Source organism: Protobothrops mucrosquamatus, unplaced genomic scaffold, assembly GCF_001527695.2.
Source record: "Protobothrops mucrosquamatus isolate PMUCROS unplaced genomic scaffold, P.Mucros_1.0 scaffold1149, whole genome shotgun sequence".
NCBI lineage: Eukaryota > Metazoa > Chordata > Lepidosauria > Squamata > Viperidae > Protobothrops > Protobothrops mucrosquamatus.
In genome coordinates this window covers 63,560-77,385 of record NW_015387364.1, presented here as the reverse complement: position 1 = coordinate 77,385, position 13,826 = coordinate 63,560, and the positions used below count along the sequence as shown (strand labels likewise).

The 13,826-nt window shown below is 41.5% G+C and overlaps 1 protein-coding gene across 1 annotated transcript in view; it reads right to left on the bottom strand.

The window, feature by feature from the left end:
• Positions 1-5,987, bottom strand: part of MAP3K21 (mitogen-activated protein kinase kinase kinase 21) — a 47,673-nt gene extending 41,686 nt beyond the window's left edge. The window contains exon 1 of the mRNA XM_015820612.1: positions 4,738-5,987. Within this exon, the coding sequence (XP_015676098.1) occupies positions 4,738-5,542 (805 nt within the window). The 5' untranslated portion in view covers positions 5,543-5,987. The remainder of the gene's footprint in view (positions 1-4,737) is intronic.
• Positions 5,988-13,826: the final 7,839 nt, after the last annotated feature.

The window sequence follows — 13,826 nt, the reverse complement described above, 5'->3', positions numbered from 1 at the left end:
CAGACAAGGACAGCCAAAGAGCCAGATGTGGCCTGTAGGCCATAAAGTGGCCAGGTCTGGCCTTGAGGAAGCCTTTAAAAAACAACACAAACACACTCCTTCAGCCGTGGGATAGGAGACAATATCGGGAAGAGACCTAGCTGTCTCTTCACTGTCTCAGTAAACTGTATTTTGCAAACCAAATTACAAGATTCTGTTAATGTAGCCTAAATCAGTAAAATCTAGTTTTGGTCTTCTTGTAAGGTCAATTTCCTGATCTGGACAACCTTAAAGCTTTGACAACAACCTTGCACTGGTGAAGTGTTCAATGGACAAGCATCTGCCATTACTCCACAGACCAACTCTTGTAATGCTTTTCAGCAAATTAAGTACCACTGAAGCTACAGGATTGCTTTCATTATAAAACTTTTCAGATTAAAGTTTCAGCGTCCAGGAGCAATGCAACGTGGTTGATCAGACAAACGATATAGCAGTGACGGCAAACCTTTTAGAGACTGAGTGCCCAAACTGCAACCCAAAACCCACTTATGTATTGCCAGGTGCCAGGTGGGTGTGGCCCACTCGGCGGGTGCAGCTACAGTGGGCGTGGCAGACTGGGTGGGCATGGCCACTGGATGGGTGTGTCTGCAATAGTCATGGCAGATTGGGTGGGCATGGCCGGGGTGGGCATGGCCACCTTGATGTTGCTTATGGGGAGTGACACCTATGGGAGCCGGGTAGGGTTGAAGGAGATCCAGGGGGTCTCTGGCAGGTGGGATTGTGGGCTCCCCAATGGCGGCTCCAGACTGGCTGGTCTTAGGCCAGTGATGGTGAACTTTTAGAGGCCACGTGTGCTGGGGCGATGGCGCGTGCCCAGAGAGGACTCCGTGTGCTGCCTCTGGCACGCGTGCCATAGGTTCACCACCACTGCGATATAGGTTTTGACTAATCTTTTAGCAGATTGTGAGGACTATAACATGTTTCACTGACTATACTCCAGGTCTCCTGATGGTTTCTTTTAGGTAATTCCATTACTTTTAAACCTATTTCACTCATGGGCTATGGTGGGGTGGTGGGGAGGATAGGCATGTTGAAGATACATATAGTATGTAGTTGTTAGATTTATATCTTGCCTTTTCTCCAGGAGTTCGAGGTGGTATACACTCTATTTTCTCCTTATTGAGCAATATTCTTAGTAAACCACAATTATGCCCAATTGACAAGTGACATCATCACGCAAATGCTGCAGCTTACGTATTTGTGTCAGATGCCAGGTTTCAAGTTGCACTCAAGAGGTCTGACAAAGGTATGTAAGTCATGTCATACCCAGGGTGACAGAGTTGCACATGTTTTGTCAACTGCCACCCCTCTCTTGCTCCTATGGGCTGGAGGGACCTAAGTCAGGGGTAGTCAACCTTGGCTCTTTTATGACTCGTGGACTTCAATTCCCAGAATTCCTGAGCCAGCCATGCTGGCTCAGGAATTCTGGGAATTGAAGTCCACGAGTCATAAAAGAGCCAAGGTTGACTACCCCTGACCTAAGTCATAGGTGAGCTTCCATGGCTAAGAGTGACCTTCAGTCCAAGCCCAAAACCTTAACCACTATGCCACACTGGTTCTCTTCTAAAGCCTACTTTAAAGGGATTTCCTAATTTTTTATTTCTGGGAGGATCATCTATTTTGCAATTGATGCACCTAATCAAATTAAATGAAATACATTTAGCCACTGTATAAAAGTTAGTTACATACAGGAAGGAAGGAAAAGGTGTTTTGGAGCAGATATGGGCGAATCAGTTGATGTCTTCTTCAAAAATCTGTGGGGGTTTTTCCTGAGCAAACACAGTAGCTGTGCATTCATAGGAAAATGCACATTAGGGAGTTAGGGATGCTGCAATAAGATGGCATCCCTGATGCAAATGTCATTTCCCTGGAATTGTGGGGCAACTCTGTGAACTGAGGAAAGGTGTGGCATCTTTAAGGAAGTGCCATATGTTGCAGTGAATGCATTCACATCCCTTCTAAAGCACATTCTCCACTTGGCTTCTAAATAGCTGCACATTGCTAATGTGTATGAATGAATGACATATGAACCATCATGCAGGTCTATGTAAATATGCGAACAGAGCTAAATACTAATTCTTACTAATCAACAAATGCCCTACAACAGTGGTTCTCAACCTTTTTAATGCCGTGACTCCCCAACCGGTCGTAAGTCGAGGACTAAACCGGTCGTAAGTCGAGGACTTTCCCTGCCTGGGAGCACTGCACCGGCCGAGGCGTAGCTGGCAAGCGGCAGAGACGGAGCAGGCCAACCACCAGCTGGCCCAGCTCAAGGGAGGTAAGGCACCCGCCGGAAAAGGGGAAAAAATGGCGGACAGCCTTGCTTGGCGACCCCCGTGAAATGGTCGATCGACCCCAAATGGGGTCGCGACCCATAGGTTCAGAACCGCTGCCCTACAATGTAGATTTTAACTGCTTTATAGTTTCTACAGGACCAGGCTACCATGTCTTCCCACTTTTCTAAAATTGGGACTATACATGTAATAATAGCTGCAAGAGATTTCTGTATTGATAGCTATGAATTGGATCCAGTGATCTGGATCTAAGATAAAATGTACTTTGTCCAATTTTTATTTACTATGTTATACAGTATAAGGCCAACCAACTATAGTTTATATAAGACTGAATCTAAATTTTAATTCAACTCAGTACAGTATAAGCAGAAAATTCTTGAATCCCATTTTTTTCATATTGGCTGATCGGCAATATAGATTTTGTTAATCAATAAATTGTCCTTTTCTCTTTGCTTCATATCTGTCAAAATCAGTCCCTTCTAGAGAAGATTTAACAGGCATGAACCATCAAACTAATGAACCATCAACTGCCCAGAATCACTTAGTAATCACTTAGTAAGATGGGTTGTTCCTAAATTTGATAAATAAATGGACTATGCCATCCACTCATAGTTAGGACTGTTTTGATGCTGACAATTGCAAGATCCTTGTCCATTTTATGGCTGGGCAGGTAGTAGAACTTGGATGACCTTGTCTAATGATAGAAACTAAACAGGTTCAGGCTTATAGTCACCCAGGAATTCCATGGCTCCTGGCTAGGGAGGGTAGTTGGAAAAACAAAGGAGCCAATGGCACATGACTTCCAAAACGCCAACAAGAATAACTACAAGAACGTTCATTAGAAATTGAGCTTGACTGAAGAGCGTCTTTTATTTTTTTTTAATCCAAATTACAGATTAGGAATAAAACAGCAGAGACAACATAGTTTCAATTCCTTATTGCAGAAGTGCATCTTTGTTTTGTTTCTTTCCTATATCCTATTATTGCCTTCATTTCTGCACTTTGCATTCATTTATGTAAGAAACCAGCTATGAGGTAGGTGCTACAGCTTCCTATAAAGCAGTGTTTCTCAACCTTGACAATTTTAAGGCATGTAGACTTCAACTCCCAGAATTCCACAGCCAGCAATGCTGGCTGGGGAATTTTGGGAGTTGAAGTCCACATGCCTTAAAATTGTCAAGGTTGAGAAACACTGCTATAAAGGTTTCTTCTGTCTCTTGTGGAAAAAAGGAATCTCATAAGTCAAATCTAATGCATTGAACTTCATCTGTGGAATTGGTACATATACAATAGCTTTTGTTAAAACCTAGAAATGCATATAGTACATAAGCTAAAAATGGTAGTACTGTATATAATTTTAGGGGTATTTTGTGATCATGGATATAAAAATTATTATATATATTTTAAAAAAATTGTGGACAAGGGGGTGGCTTTAAAATGAAAATAATTCATGTAAAGTTCAAGGAGTTATATTACAGAAACTAAAACACAATCAATGTTAAAAAAAAGCTTATTTTCTATAGCATCACAAACTATGAAGTCCTCTAGGCCACTCTCCTTCATTGCCTTGGAGGCAGATTGTCAGACAGTTTCATCACTGAAACAAAAATTATTCCAAACAATATATGTTGGAGAATATACTAAAATAAGTTTCCATTTATTTATGTATTATTTTCTGATGTCAAGAAATGGGACATTCTTCATAAAGAACATCCTAGGTGTTGCTAACATATTGCATCAAATCAGTAACTCTAATTATCACCCTATCTATTTTGTTCTAAATTTTCTATGGTTAAAAATTGGGTTAAATGCCTTAAGTTAGTGAAAAGAATGAAAACATTGCACAGTAAAGCATCACTGCTTTCTTATAAAAAGAAATGAAAATATCAATTCAATGAGTCAGAAAAGCATCACTATTTTATCCAGCTAATAATTACAACTCAAGCAACATGTTAAAAATTACATTAACAGGAGCATTTCAGTCTGGTTCTATTTATGACTACTCAAAATTTCATGCTCTTGGGACTGACTCCTCAAAGTTTCAGGTTTAATATGAAAAGCCAAGATTTCATAGAAGAGACTTCTTCCTGTTGCATATGAGTCATGAGAAGACTTCCATTTTTCCAAGGAACCAAACACAACTAACTATTGAAATGCTTGAGTATAACTATTGTTGTTACCAAAGGGGAGAAAAGACTTGATTCAATTTGGTGGAATGAACTTGCATATATTTGATAACCGAAAAATCAATTCTAATGTATAAAACTATAAGCATCTTAAATAGCACTTTTGCAATGCAAAGTTTATAAAATAAAACGTATCACAGTACTGTTCATTATTATAATATAGAAACATGGAAAAGTATGCATAAATTGTCCTTTTAAAAAACATTCAAAGTACTTACTGTTACTTGACTTGAGATCTCTGTGAAGGATGGGGACGATGGCTTCTTCGTGTAAATAAAGCATCCCTCGAGCAATTTGTACTGCCCAGTTGACTAATATATGAGGAGGGATGCGACGGCCCCAGTGGTTCCCACTAGCGGTGGGGAAAATACCTGACAAAGCTCTATTGAGGGGTCCTCCCCTGGCAAATTCCATAACTAGGCAGAGGTTGGGCTCCTGCAAACTTACACCATGAAGTTCGATGATATTTGGATGTTTCAACATGGAAAACAATTTTGCCTCTTGCCTCACATTCTCTGCTGTGGCCATGATGTCCTCATCTGGATCCTGCCGGGCCGCTTTCACTGCAACTTCTTGGCCATTCCATATAGCTTTATAAACTTTACCAAAACCTCCAACTCCAATAATCTCTTGCAGTTCCAGATGCTGGAAGTCAATCTCTGCTAGAGAACCCATGTGGTCTTCATTATCTGCAGGGTGCCCATCACCCACGGCCAGGTTTTGGGTTTGATGCCCAGTCTTCTCCAACAATCCTAACTGGGGGTGTTGGTAACACCCTAGCTGGTAGGTCACATAGTTTGCTGGGAAGATGCCAAGACGATGATGGATTTTACCTGCCCACCACCCATCGTCTCCGGACACGGCTGCATCTTTAGACAAAACTTCCACCATTTCCCCTCGACGCAAACTCAGCTCATCTTCTCCAGTGGCTTCATAGTCATACAACACAGTCCACAGTGGGCAAGAGGTGCTACTGGTCCCCAAGCTCCCTTCAGCTGTTCCCTCAGAGCTCAGCAAAGCCATGGTCAAGATACAGGTACTAACCACATCAGCTCCTGCCTTGGCATTTGAGAACAATTAATGAAGTCGCTGTTGAAGCCACCTCTTCCCTATTTTAGGCAGGCATAAAAAGTGCTAGGAAAGGAGTGAAACAAAGCAAAAAGAAAAGAGACACCGGGGATCGGCGCATGAGCGCATGAGTTGAGTGAGGAGTAGAAATCACAGTATTTGGCTCAGACATTTGGAGTGCAGAAAGGTTAAAGGCAAGAAACTGAGTTAGGAAAGCGATGAGAGGCAGGATAAACAGAAGGTGACCATGAGGGAAAGAGTGAAGGAGTCAAGAGAGAGAAAGAAAGCACAACCCAGAATGCATAGAAGAGTTCAGGGAAAGGACCCGTGGCAAAGCAGGAAGTGAAAAGTGCGTTCGGGATAAATGGGATCGAGGCAAAGAAAGTTTGCGTGGAGTGGTTTACAGAGCCAGGGAAAAAAAAAAAAAAATCCGAGGGCCCGAGAGAAGAAGCAAAGAAGCAAGCAGAATTAAGGCGGAGATAGAATGGGAAAAATGAAATGAGGGAAGCGGGGGAGAAGCAGGAGGAGAAGCGATTGCGATTGCAAAGGGATGCAGTCCCAGGGGGCCCAGGTGAGGGAAGGGAGCCACGCAAGGAACGAGAAGAGGAGACGGGCGATGGGAGAAGCAACAGGTAAACAGGTAAAGCGCTCGCGGGGAAACGGAGACCGCGGGCGATCCGAGACGGCCTCAGCGGCTCAAGGCAACGCACCGCTACCGCCTCCGCCGCCACGGCCGACCGAGCGCTTCTCCCGGGTCTTCTCAGTAAAACTTTTCTGCCGCCCAGAGCAGCTCCCGAACAAACTAGTGGCTGGCCCGGATTGGACGGCCGAGAGCACGTGACGTCGAGGCCAGGCTCTGGGTGCGGGTCAAAGAGTGAAGTCGTGCAGGTGCGTGTCTGGCTGTGGTCGTGGGGGTTGCCCTGTCACGGATGGCGCCGGTGCCAAGCAGCAAACTCCCGGGCGCCCTCGGGAAAGGAAGGGTCGTCGGCAGAAGCAGAGACGCGGCAAGGCGGAAGGGGCGGTGGCAACGCTGTTGCAACTTGTTGCGCGCTCTTAGCCGGCGCGCGCTCTTATCAAATGGAACCGGGGAAGGGCAGGTTGCGATGAATGAGACGGCGGGGTGTGCTTGGGATAGCCGTGGGAACAATAGTCTAAGACTGGCTCGTTTTAAGCCTTGACCCAATGCCGGGTTTTGTTTGTTATCAGCCCCTAGGCACTCTCTTTGAACGATGATTATTAATTCTGTAATTCTTATTACACTCTCCCCAAATATCTGCAGAAGTTGTAGCAAAGGGAAAAGTGTTTAGATCCGCATCTGGAATATCCAGCAGGTACTTACAGGTACCATTTCCCCACTGACATTTGCCAGGATCTTTGACCTGCATTTTGAATATATTCCTATCTGTGTCCACCAGCTCTGAAAGTTTGGGGTCTCCGTGCTCCAGATGCTGATGAACTGCAGTACCCAGCATGTTCACCACTGACCATGCTGGCTGAAATTCTTGAAATTGACTTTTAGCAACCTTTTTTTAAAGCCAATGGTCCCCCATTCCTTGGACTAGAACTGGTCATAATACTGTACAAAAAAAGTCTTGTACTTTTACAATGCATCGAATGAATCAGTGCATATTGTGAGCTATAGTAAAAAAAATGTATTTCCTTTACACTAATCATACAACAAACAAGGTATATTTATTTTCTGCAATCATGTACAGTCAGTTTTTTCCCATTCTGGGCTCAATGGGGTCTTAAAATGAGCACAGGACTGCAACCAAATAAATGTATATCGTAAGGATAGTAACAATCATTGGGTGGAGTACCCATTTTAGATTATTTATGTTGGGTACTAATACCCAACAGGATACATGGACAATGCACAACTGATTCTGTAGCTCTTAAGTCAATCAAAATTTAAAATGTCATATCAGTCCTAGTCTAAAGTAAGATTCCATTATCAATCCAGTGTGATATTGCAATCTCAGATGTGTCAGTTCTGCAATAGCAGAACTATTCACAACAGATACCTGTTCAGAAGGAAGCCCTATTGAATATATGGGAAGGTGCTTCTTCCCAAGTAAGTAGGAAATGGCTGAGTGCTTAGCATGCTCTTTTTAGGAAAATGCAGTTGGATTATGATCTTGAAATATTGTAGAGAAAACTCTGGCTACTGAGCTAATTTACTAGGATTGTGATCTGGAAGGAACTATACAATAATAATAATCTCTGTCCTTCCTGTCTATGTAGCCATTTAAATGTTAGTAACCTCTCTTGTTTGGCAGTTTGTATTCTTTGAAGGCCAAATTCATGCAGAGAAACACATTGGCGGAGAAAACTGTAAATAGTGCCGGCTACAATTGTTCATTAAGGACTATTATCTTGAAGTTTCTTGTTTCAGCTGGGTCTTACCAAGGAGCTTTGTCTCACCCAATATTATTAGGGTACCAGGTAGCATTGCGAATCAGTGTTTAGGGAGGAATAAATAACCCCACAATTATGTTTAAATATCAATTAGCTCTCTGCTCAAGATAGAATTATGTTCATGGTATCGTGTCTGGATATTTGTACTTCCCTATAGTAGTCAGAAGGTTAAATCATGACAACTGGACTATTTTTTGTTAGCTCTAGACCAGGGGTAGACAACCTTGGCTCTTTTATGACTCATGGACTTCAATTCCCAGAAATCCTGAGCCAGCCATGCTGAATTCTGGGAGTTGAAGTCCACGAGTCATAAAAGAGCCAAGGTTGCCTACCCCTGCTCTAGACGTTTCTTTTGCTCATCCAAGCAGCTTCATCAGTCAGGGCAAATCAGTTAGGCAGGGAGTTGTTGGAATGTACCAATTATTGCCACATTAACCTCAGGGGTTTCCTCTCCAAAATGTATTGCAATATGTGGATGAAGACTCTCAGTCATCCAAGCAAAGATGTCAGAAGGTTGAATCATGGCAACTGGACTTTATTTATTTGTTTGTTTATTTGTTTATTTGTTTGTTTGCCTACAGGAGCTATTCCCTCATCCATGTTCAGATAGACCAAATACTTATACAGTACAGAACTGTTATAATTACAGATCTGTATTAAATTCTTCACTACTGGTTTAATAGCAATCAGCTGTTAAGCAAACCAACTCGCCTTAGTTTTTAGGCTATTGTTCAGCTAATATTTTTGACTCTTCTTTTGTCCTTCATTATCATATAGCAGGTGCCATAGGAGTGCAGTGTCAAGTCTCCCATTGACTCACCCTCATCCATTGCGATTCATATGGGTCAAAAGAACAATAACCTCTAGATTGCTACTTGTGCCTTTTATATCTGTCCTCCACATTCTTTTCATTCCCTTATCATTTTAGTAGGGATTGTCTATGGAGATTTCCAGGCATCCAGGTCATGGTTGTCACAAACATTGTGACAAAAGGCAACTGGACTTTCTTTGTTTTTCCTTGAAGATATTTCCATCTCATCTGAAGAAGCTTCTTGGATGAGAAATGAAACATCTTCAGGGAAAAACAATGGCAGGGCAGTTGTCTTTTGAAAAAGCACCTTTGGATTAGTAGGGACTACTTTTTTTTAACAATTGGCAAAATGTGAACAGATTTGGAAGCATTTTCAGCTAATGTGGTTTATAAAATGTTCTTAAAGTAATAATCATGCAGACTCTAATCTTTATAATAGGAATTATCTTGCATGCATATTACAATGTCTTACAGAAGTTTCTTTTTAGCGTCCTTGGAAAATTTCTCCAAGGTTAGTTGCTTTGGCAATGAAAAGTGGCCACATGGCATCTTACTACAGATATGAAAGCAGGCTAGCCCAAGCACGCCACTACAGTGGCCCTCGGACTCCCTTTCCTTTTTCAATGATTTATAAAAGAGGAAACTAGTAGTAATTCCTAAAATGAACCTTCACAAATTGCAAAGCACATCAGCTTTTTCTGAATGGTAAAAAGCAAAACATGAACAATAGAGGAGCTCACATTACAAATATTTTAAATGAATTTGTGGGAGATTATTATACAAAACTGTAGGCTGGCTTGGTCGCTCAACAGTGAGACACTGGTGAAGCGGGTACAGCAGCACCTGCATTTTCTGCGTCACATGAGAAAAGTACATCTTCCTTCCCCTGTCCTGACCACTTTCTACAGGGGGACGATCAAGAGCATCCTGTCATGTAGCATCACAGTCTGGTTTAGAAGCATCACTGCTTCAGACAGGAAGGCGGTGCAGAGAGTGGTGAGAATGGCCGAAAAGATCATTGGCTGTTCCCTCCCTCCCATCCAGGACATAGCACAGAAGCGTTGCTTGAGCAGGGTCCGTAAGATTATCTGGGACACTACACATCCTCTTCACAACCTGTTTTCCTTGTTACCTTCTGGGAGGAGGCTTCGTGGTATCCGTAGCAGAACATCCAGATTCAGCCATAGTTTCATTCCATACAGCATTAACCTTGCAAACTCTCAAGCTTCCTCCTTCTGTTATATATTCAAGATGGACAGTATTTAATATTTATTTGCTATGTATATGTAGAAGTGTGGGTCTATACATACGTTGTACATAGCATGTTTAGGTGTGTGTCATGTATGTGTTTCGCTTTGAGAGCAGGCAACTAAATTTCATTTTTGATGTGTGCCGTTGTGCCCACAGTAAAAAAAATGACAATAAAGGTTATCTTATCTGTTCAGTTGAAACTTGGCTTCTCCTCTATATTTCACTATAATCAGAATGGTATAATATTGGATGATGCAGTAGGTGATCTTTTAGATGATAAGCCTGATGACGAGATTTGTTTTATTATTAATCTTTCATTTACAAAGACCTTCCTTTTCTTGGCTGAGGGAGTGAAGTTTTTCAAAAAGGAACTAATAAAGTGTTAAAATTTCCACTAATAGTATGTAAGATCTTCAGGAATCCATAGATTGGATATCAGTTATGCTGGAGACCTGAAGCTTGGATGGGAACAGATGATGGTGAACATATATCCGCAGATCTCTATTTTGTAGAAGCAAACAGACTTGAACCTAGGATGAAGATGGGGTTCAAATCTTGAAAAATTTTAAAGCCTGTACAGATTGATTTATTTAGCATATGTCATATCATACATGGGCTAGCAATATGTATTTCATCTAGATTTTCATCTAGATTAATAAAACACAATAAATATAAATCTTAAAAAAAATATATGTCCAAATACCAATGTCTAGGCCAGGGGTAGGCAACTTTAGCTCTTTTATGACTTGTGGACTTCAACTCCCAGAATTCCTGAGCCAGCTATGCTGGCTCGACCTGTATACGGGCACGAGTCATAAAAGAGCCAAGGTTGCCTACCCCTGGTCTAGGCCATCTAACCATTGAAGTACAGCATCATTTATATGCCTTCAGCTTACAACCAATCACGATGTGATCTACAGTTTGATGTGGGACCCCGCAGTCACACTGAGGGGAGGATTCTATGCCCCATTTATACAATGAGTCCTGGCAGACACCATGTGAAGTGCAAATCCTATTCAGGATTGTCCATTGCTGGCATGTTAGTTCAAAGCCTGACACTTTTCATGGGGTCATTTATGTGCCTTCCTGTGTCTGGACGTTCAGCCACTCATTTAGCTTTTCATTGGGAATCGATGTTAAAGTTGTTGAGCAGATATTATGCAAGTGCCAGTGGGGACTTTCTGGATTTGAGTCAACTGGTTGATAAATGAGGTAGGAGTGAGTTGTTCAGAAAGAAGAGAGAAGAAGCAGGCACACTTGTAACAAGTTTAAGTAAAATAATTATTTCAAAGATGAGCCATAGGGTGAAAAGCTCATCTAAAAAAAGACTAATAACTGTAGAAGATCCAAACAACAACATTATTTCCATGTTAGTTCTATTCTGTGACACAGTGTGTAGATCAAAGCAAATGTGAGCATATATGTACTCTATATCAGTGGTGGCGAACCTATGGCACGGGTGCCAGAGGCGGCACTCAGAGCCCTCTCTGTGGGCATGCGTGCCATCGCCCCAGTCCTAGGCCTTCAGCTGGGTTTTATAAAACCTTTTTGCTTTAGGCCTCCGCCGCCATGTACAAAAAAAAAAAAAAAAAGATTCAATCAGTCAATTTCAACTTCTCGTGGGAAAAAAAAAGATCTTTCAAAGTTGGAATTGATTGATTGAACTTTTTAGTCCCACACAGTCTGCCGTTACCACCGCAACCACGCCCACTCAATGAGCCACACCCACCCGGCACCCGACGATGCATAAGTGGGTTTTGGGTTGCAGTTTGGGCACTCGGTCTCTAAAAGGTTTGCCATCATTGCTCTATACCCAAAGAAGACCCCAACAGAATTGCTTTACAACCAATAAAGAAATGAGGCGCTCTAAATGAGGCAAGGGTATCATTCCTAGTAGATCTTTCAATTATGAGCATTCTTTGGGATGCAATAAAGTAGCTTTGGAGTATGAGGAGTGTGAGTTACTCCAACAAGCTGACCTTGTTAGGGAAGAAGGGAGAGAGAAGGAAGCAGAGCAATATATATATATTTAATATATTGCCTTTGGTTTAGCCATAATGCTGTGTTTAATAATTGGCATCATAACAAGAACTTGCTACTTAAAGGAGCCGTGAAAGAAATACAATTAAAAGCATATATGTAACAGAATATTCAAAAAACGGTTATGTAATGGTGTAATTTAAGACATGTTCTTAATTCCAAATCACCAAAGACACCAAGAAGAGACAGGACTGCATATTGTTAAAACTATAACACTCTTTTCAAATTTTAAACACAGCAGGAAAGAGAAGACTTACACATTAAAGCACTGGAAACTAACGCTTTGTGCTGGACATATTAACTGGAGCAGTTCTCCTTGCTGTTTAATTGGCTGAAAACCTTTTCAATGGCACCTCCTAGCGGTGGATGGAAGGACATAAAACCAGCATGCCTTGGCTTTGTAGTTCTTCGCTTTTAAATCCATTTCCCACACACACGTGAAAGTTAAGGACTCTGCTTTGCATTGCATTGCATTCGCGATTCATAATTTTGGTGCAGGGTTTAGTGTAGTCTTTAGATTGTTAATATAGATATCTCAAATAGGTAACTTAAGCTGACTTCTCCGGTTTTTATTTTTTAATTACGGTATCCAGCCAGGAGTCTCCGTGTTTCCCCCCACGCGAGAACAGTTAAAACGGGCCTCTGCATTTTCAGAAACGGGANAAAAAAAAAAAAAAAAAAAGATTCAATCAGTCAATTTCAACTTCTCGTGGGAAAAAAAAAAGATCTTTCAAAGTTGGAATTGATTGATTGAACTTTTTAGTCCCACACAGTCTGCCGTTACCACCGCAACCATGCCCACTCAATGAGCCACACCCACCCGGCACCCGACGATGCATAAGTGGGTTTTGGGTTGCAGTTTGGGCACTTGGTCTCTAAAAGGTTTGCCATCATTGCTCTATACCCAAAGAAGACCCCAACAGAATTGCTTTACAACCAATAAAGAAATGAGGCGCTCTAAATGAGGCAAGGGTATCATTCCTAGTAGATCATTCAATTATGAGCATTCTTTGGGATGCAACAAAGTAACTTTGGAGTATGAGGGGTGTGAGTTACTCCAACAAGCTGACCTTGTTAGGGAAGAAGGGAGAGAGAAGGAAGCAGAGCAATATACATTTTTTTTAATATATTGCCTTTGGTTTAGCCATAATGCTGTGTTTAATAAATTGGCATCATAACAAGAATTTGCTACTTAAAGGAGCCATGAAAGAAATACAATTAAAAGCATATATGTAACAGAATATTCAAAAAATGGTTATGTAATGGTGTAATTTAAGACATGTTCTTAATTCCAAATCACCAAAGACACCAAGAAGGGACAGGACTGCATATTGTTAAAACCATAACACTCTTTTCAAATTTTAAACACAGCAGGAAAGAGAAGACTTACACATTAAAGCACTGGAAACTAACGCTTTGTGTTGGACATATTAACTGGAGCAGTTCTCCTTGCTGTTTAATTGGCTGAAAACCTTTTCAATGGCACCTCCTAGCGGTGGATGGAAGGACATAAAACCAGCATGCCTTGGCTTTGTAGTTCTTCGCTTTTAAATCCATTTCCCACACACACGTGAAAGTTAAGGACTCTGCTTTGCATTGCATTCGCGATTCATAATTTTGGTGCAGGGTTTAGTGTAGTCTTTAGATTGTTAATATAGATATCTCAAATAGGTAACTTAAGCTGACTTCTCCGGTTTTTATTTTTTAATTACGGTATCC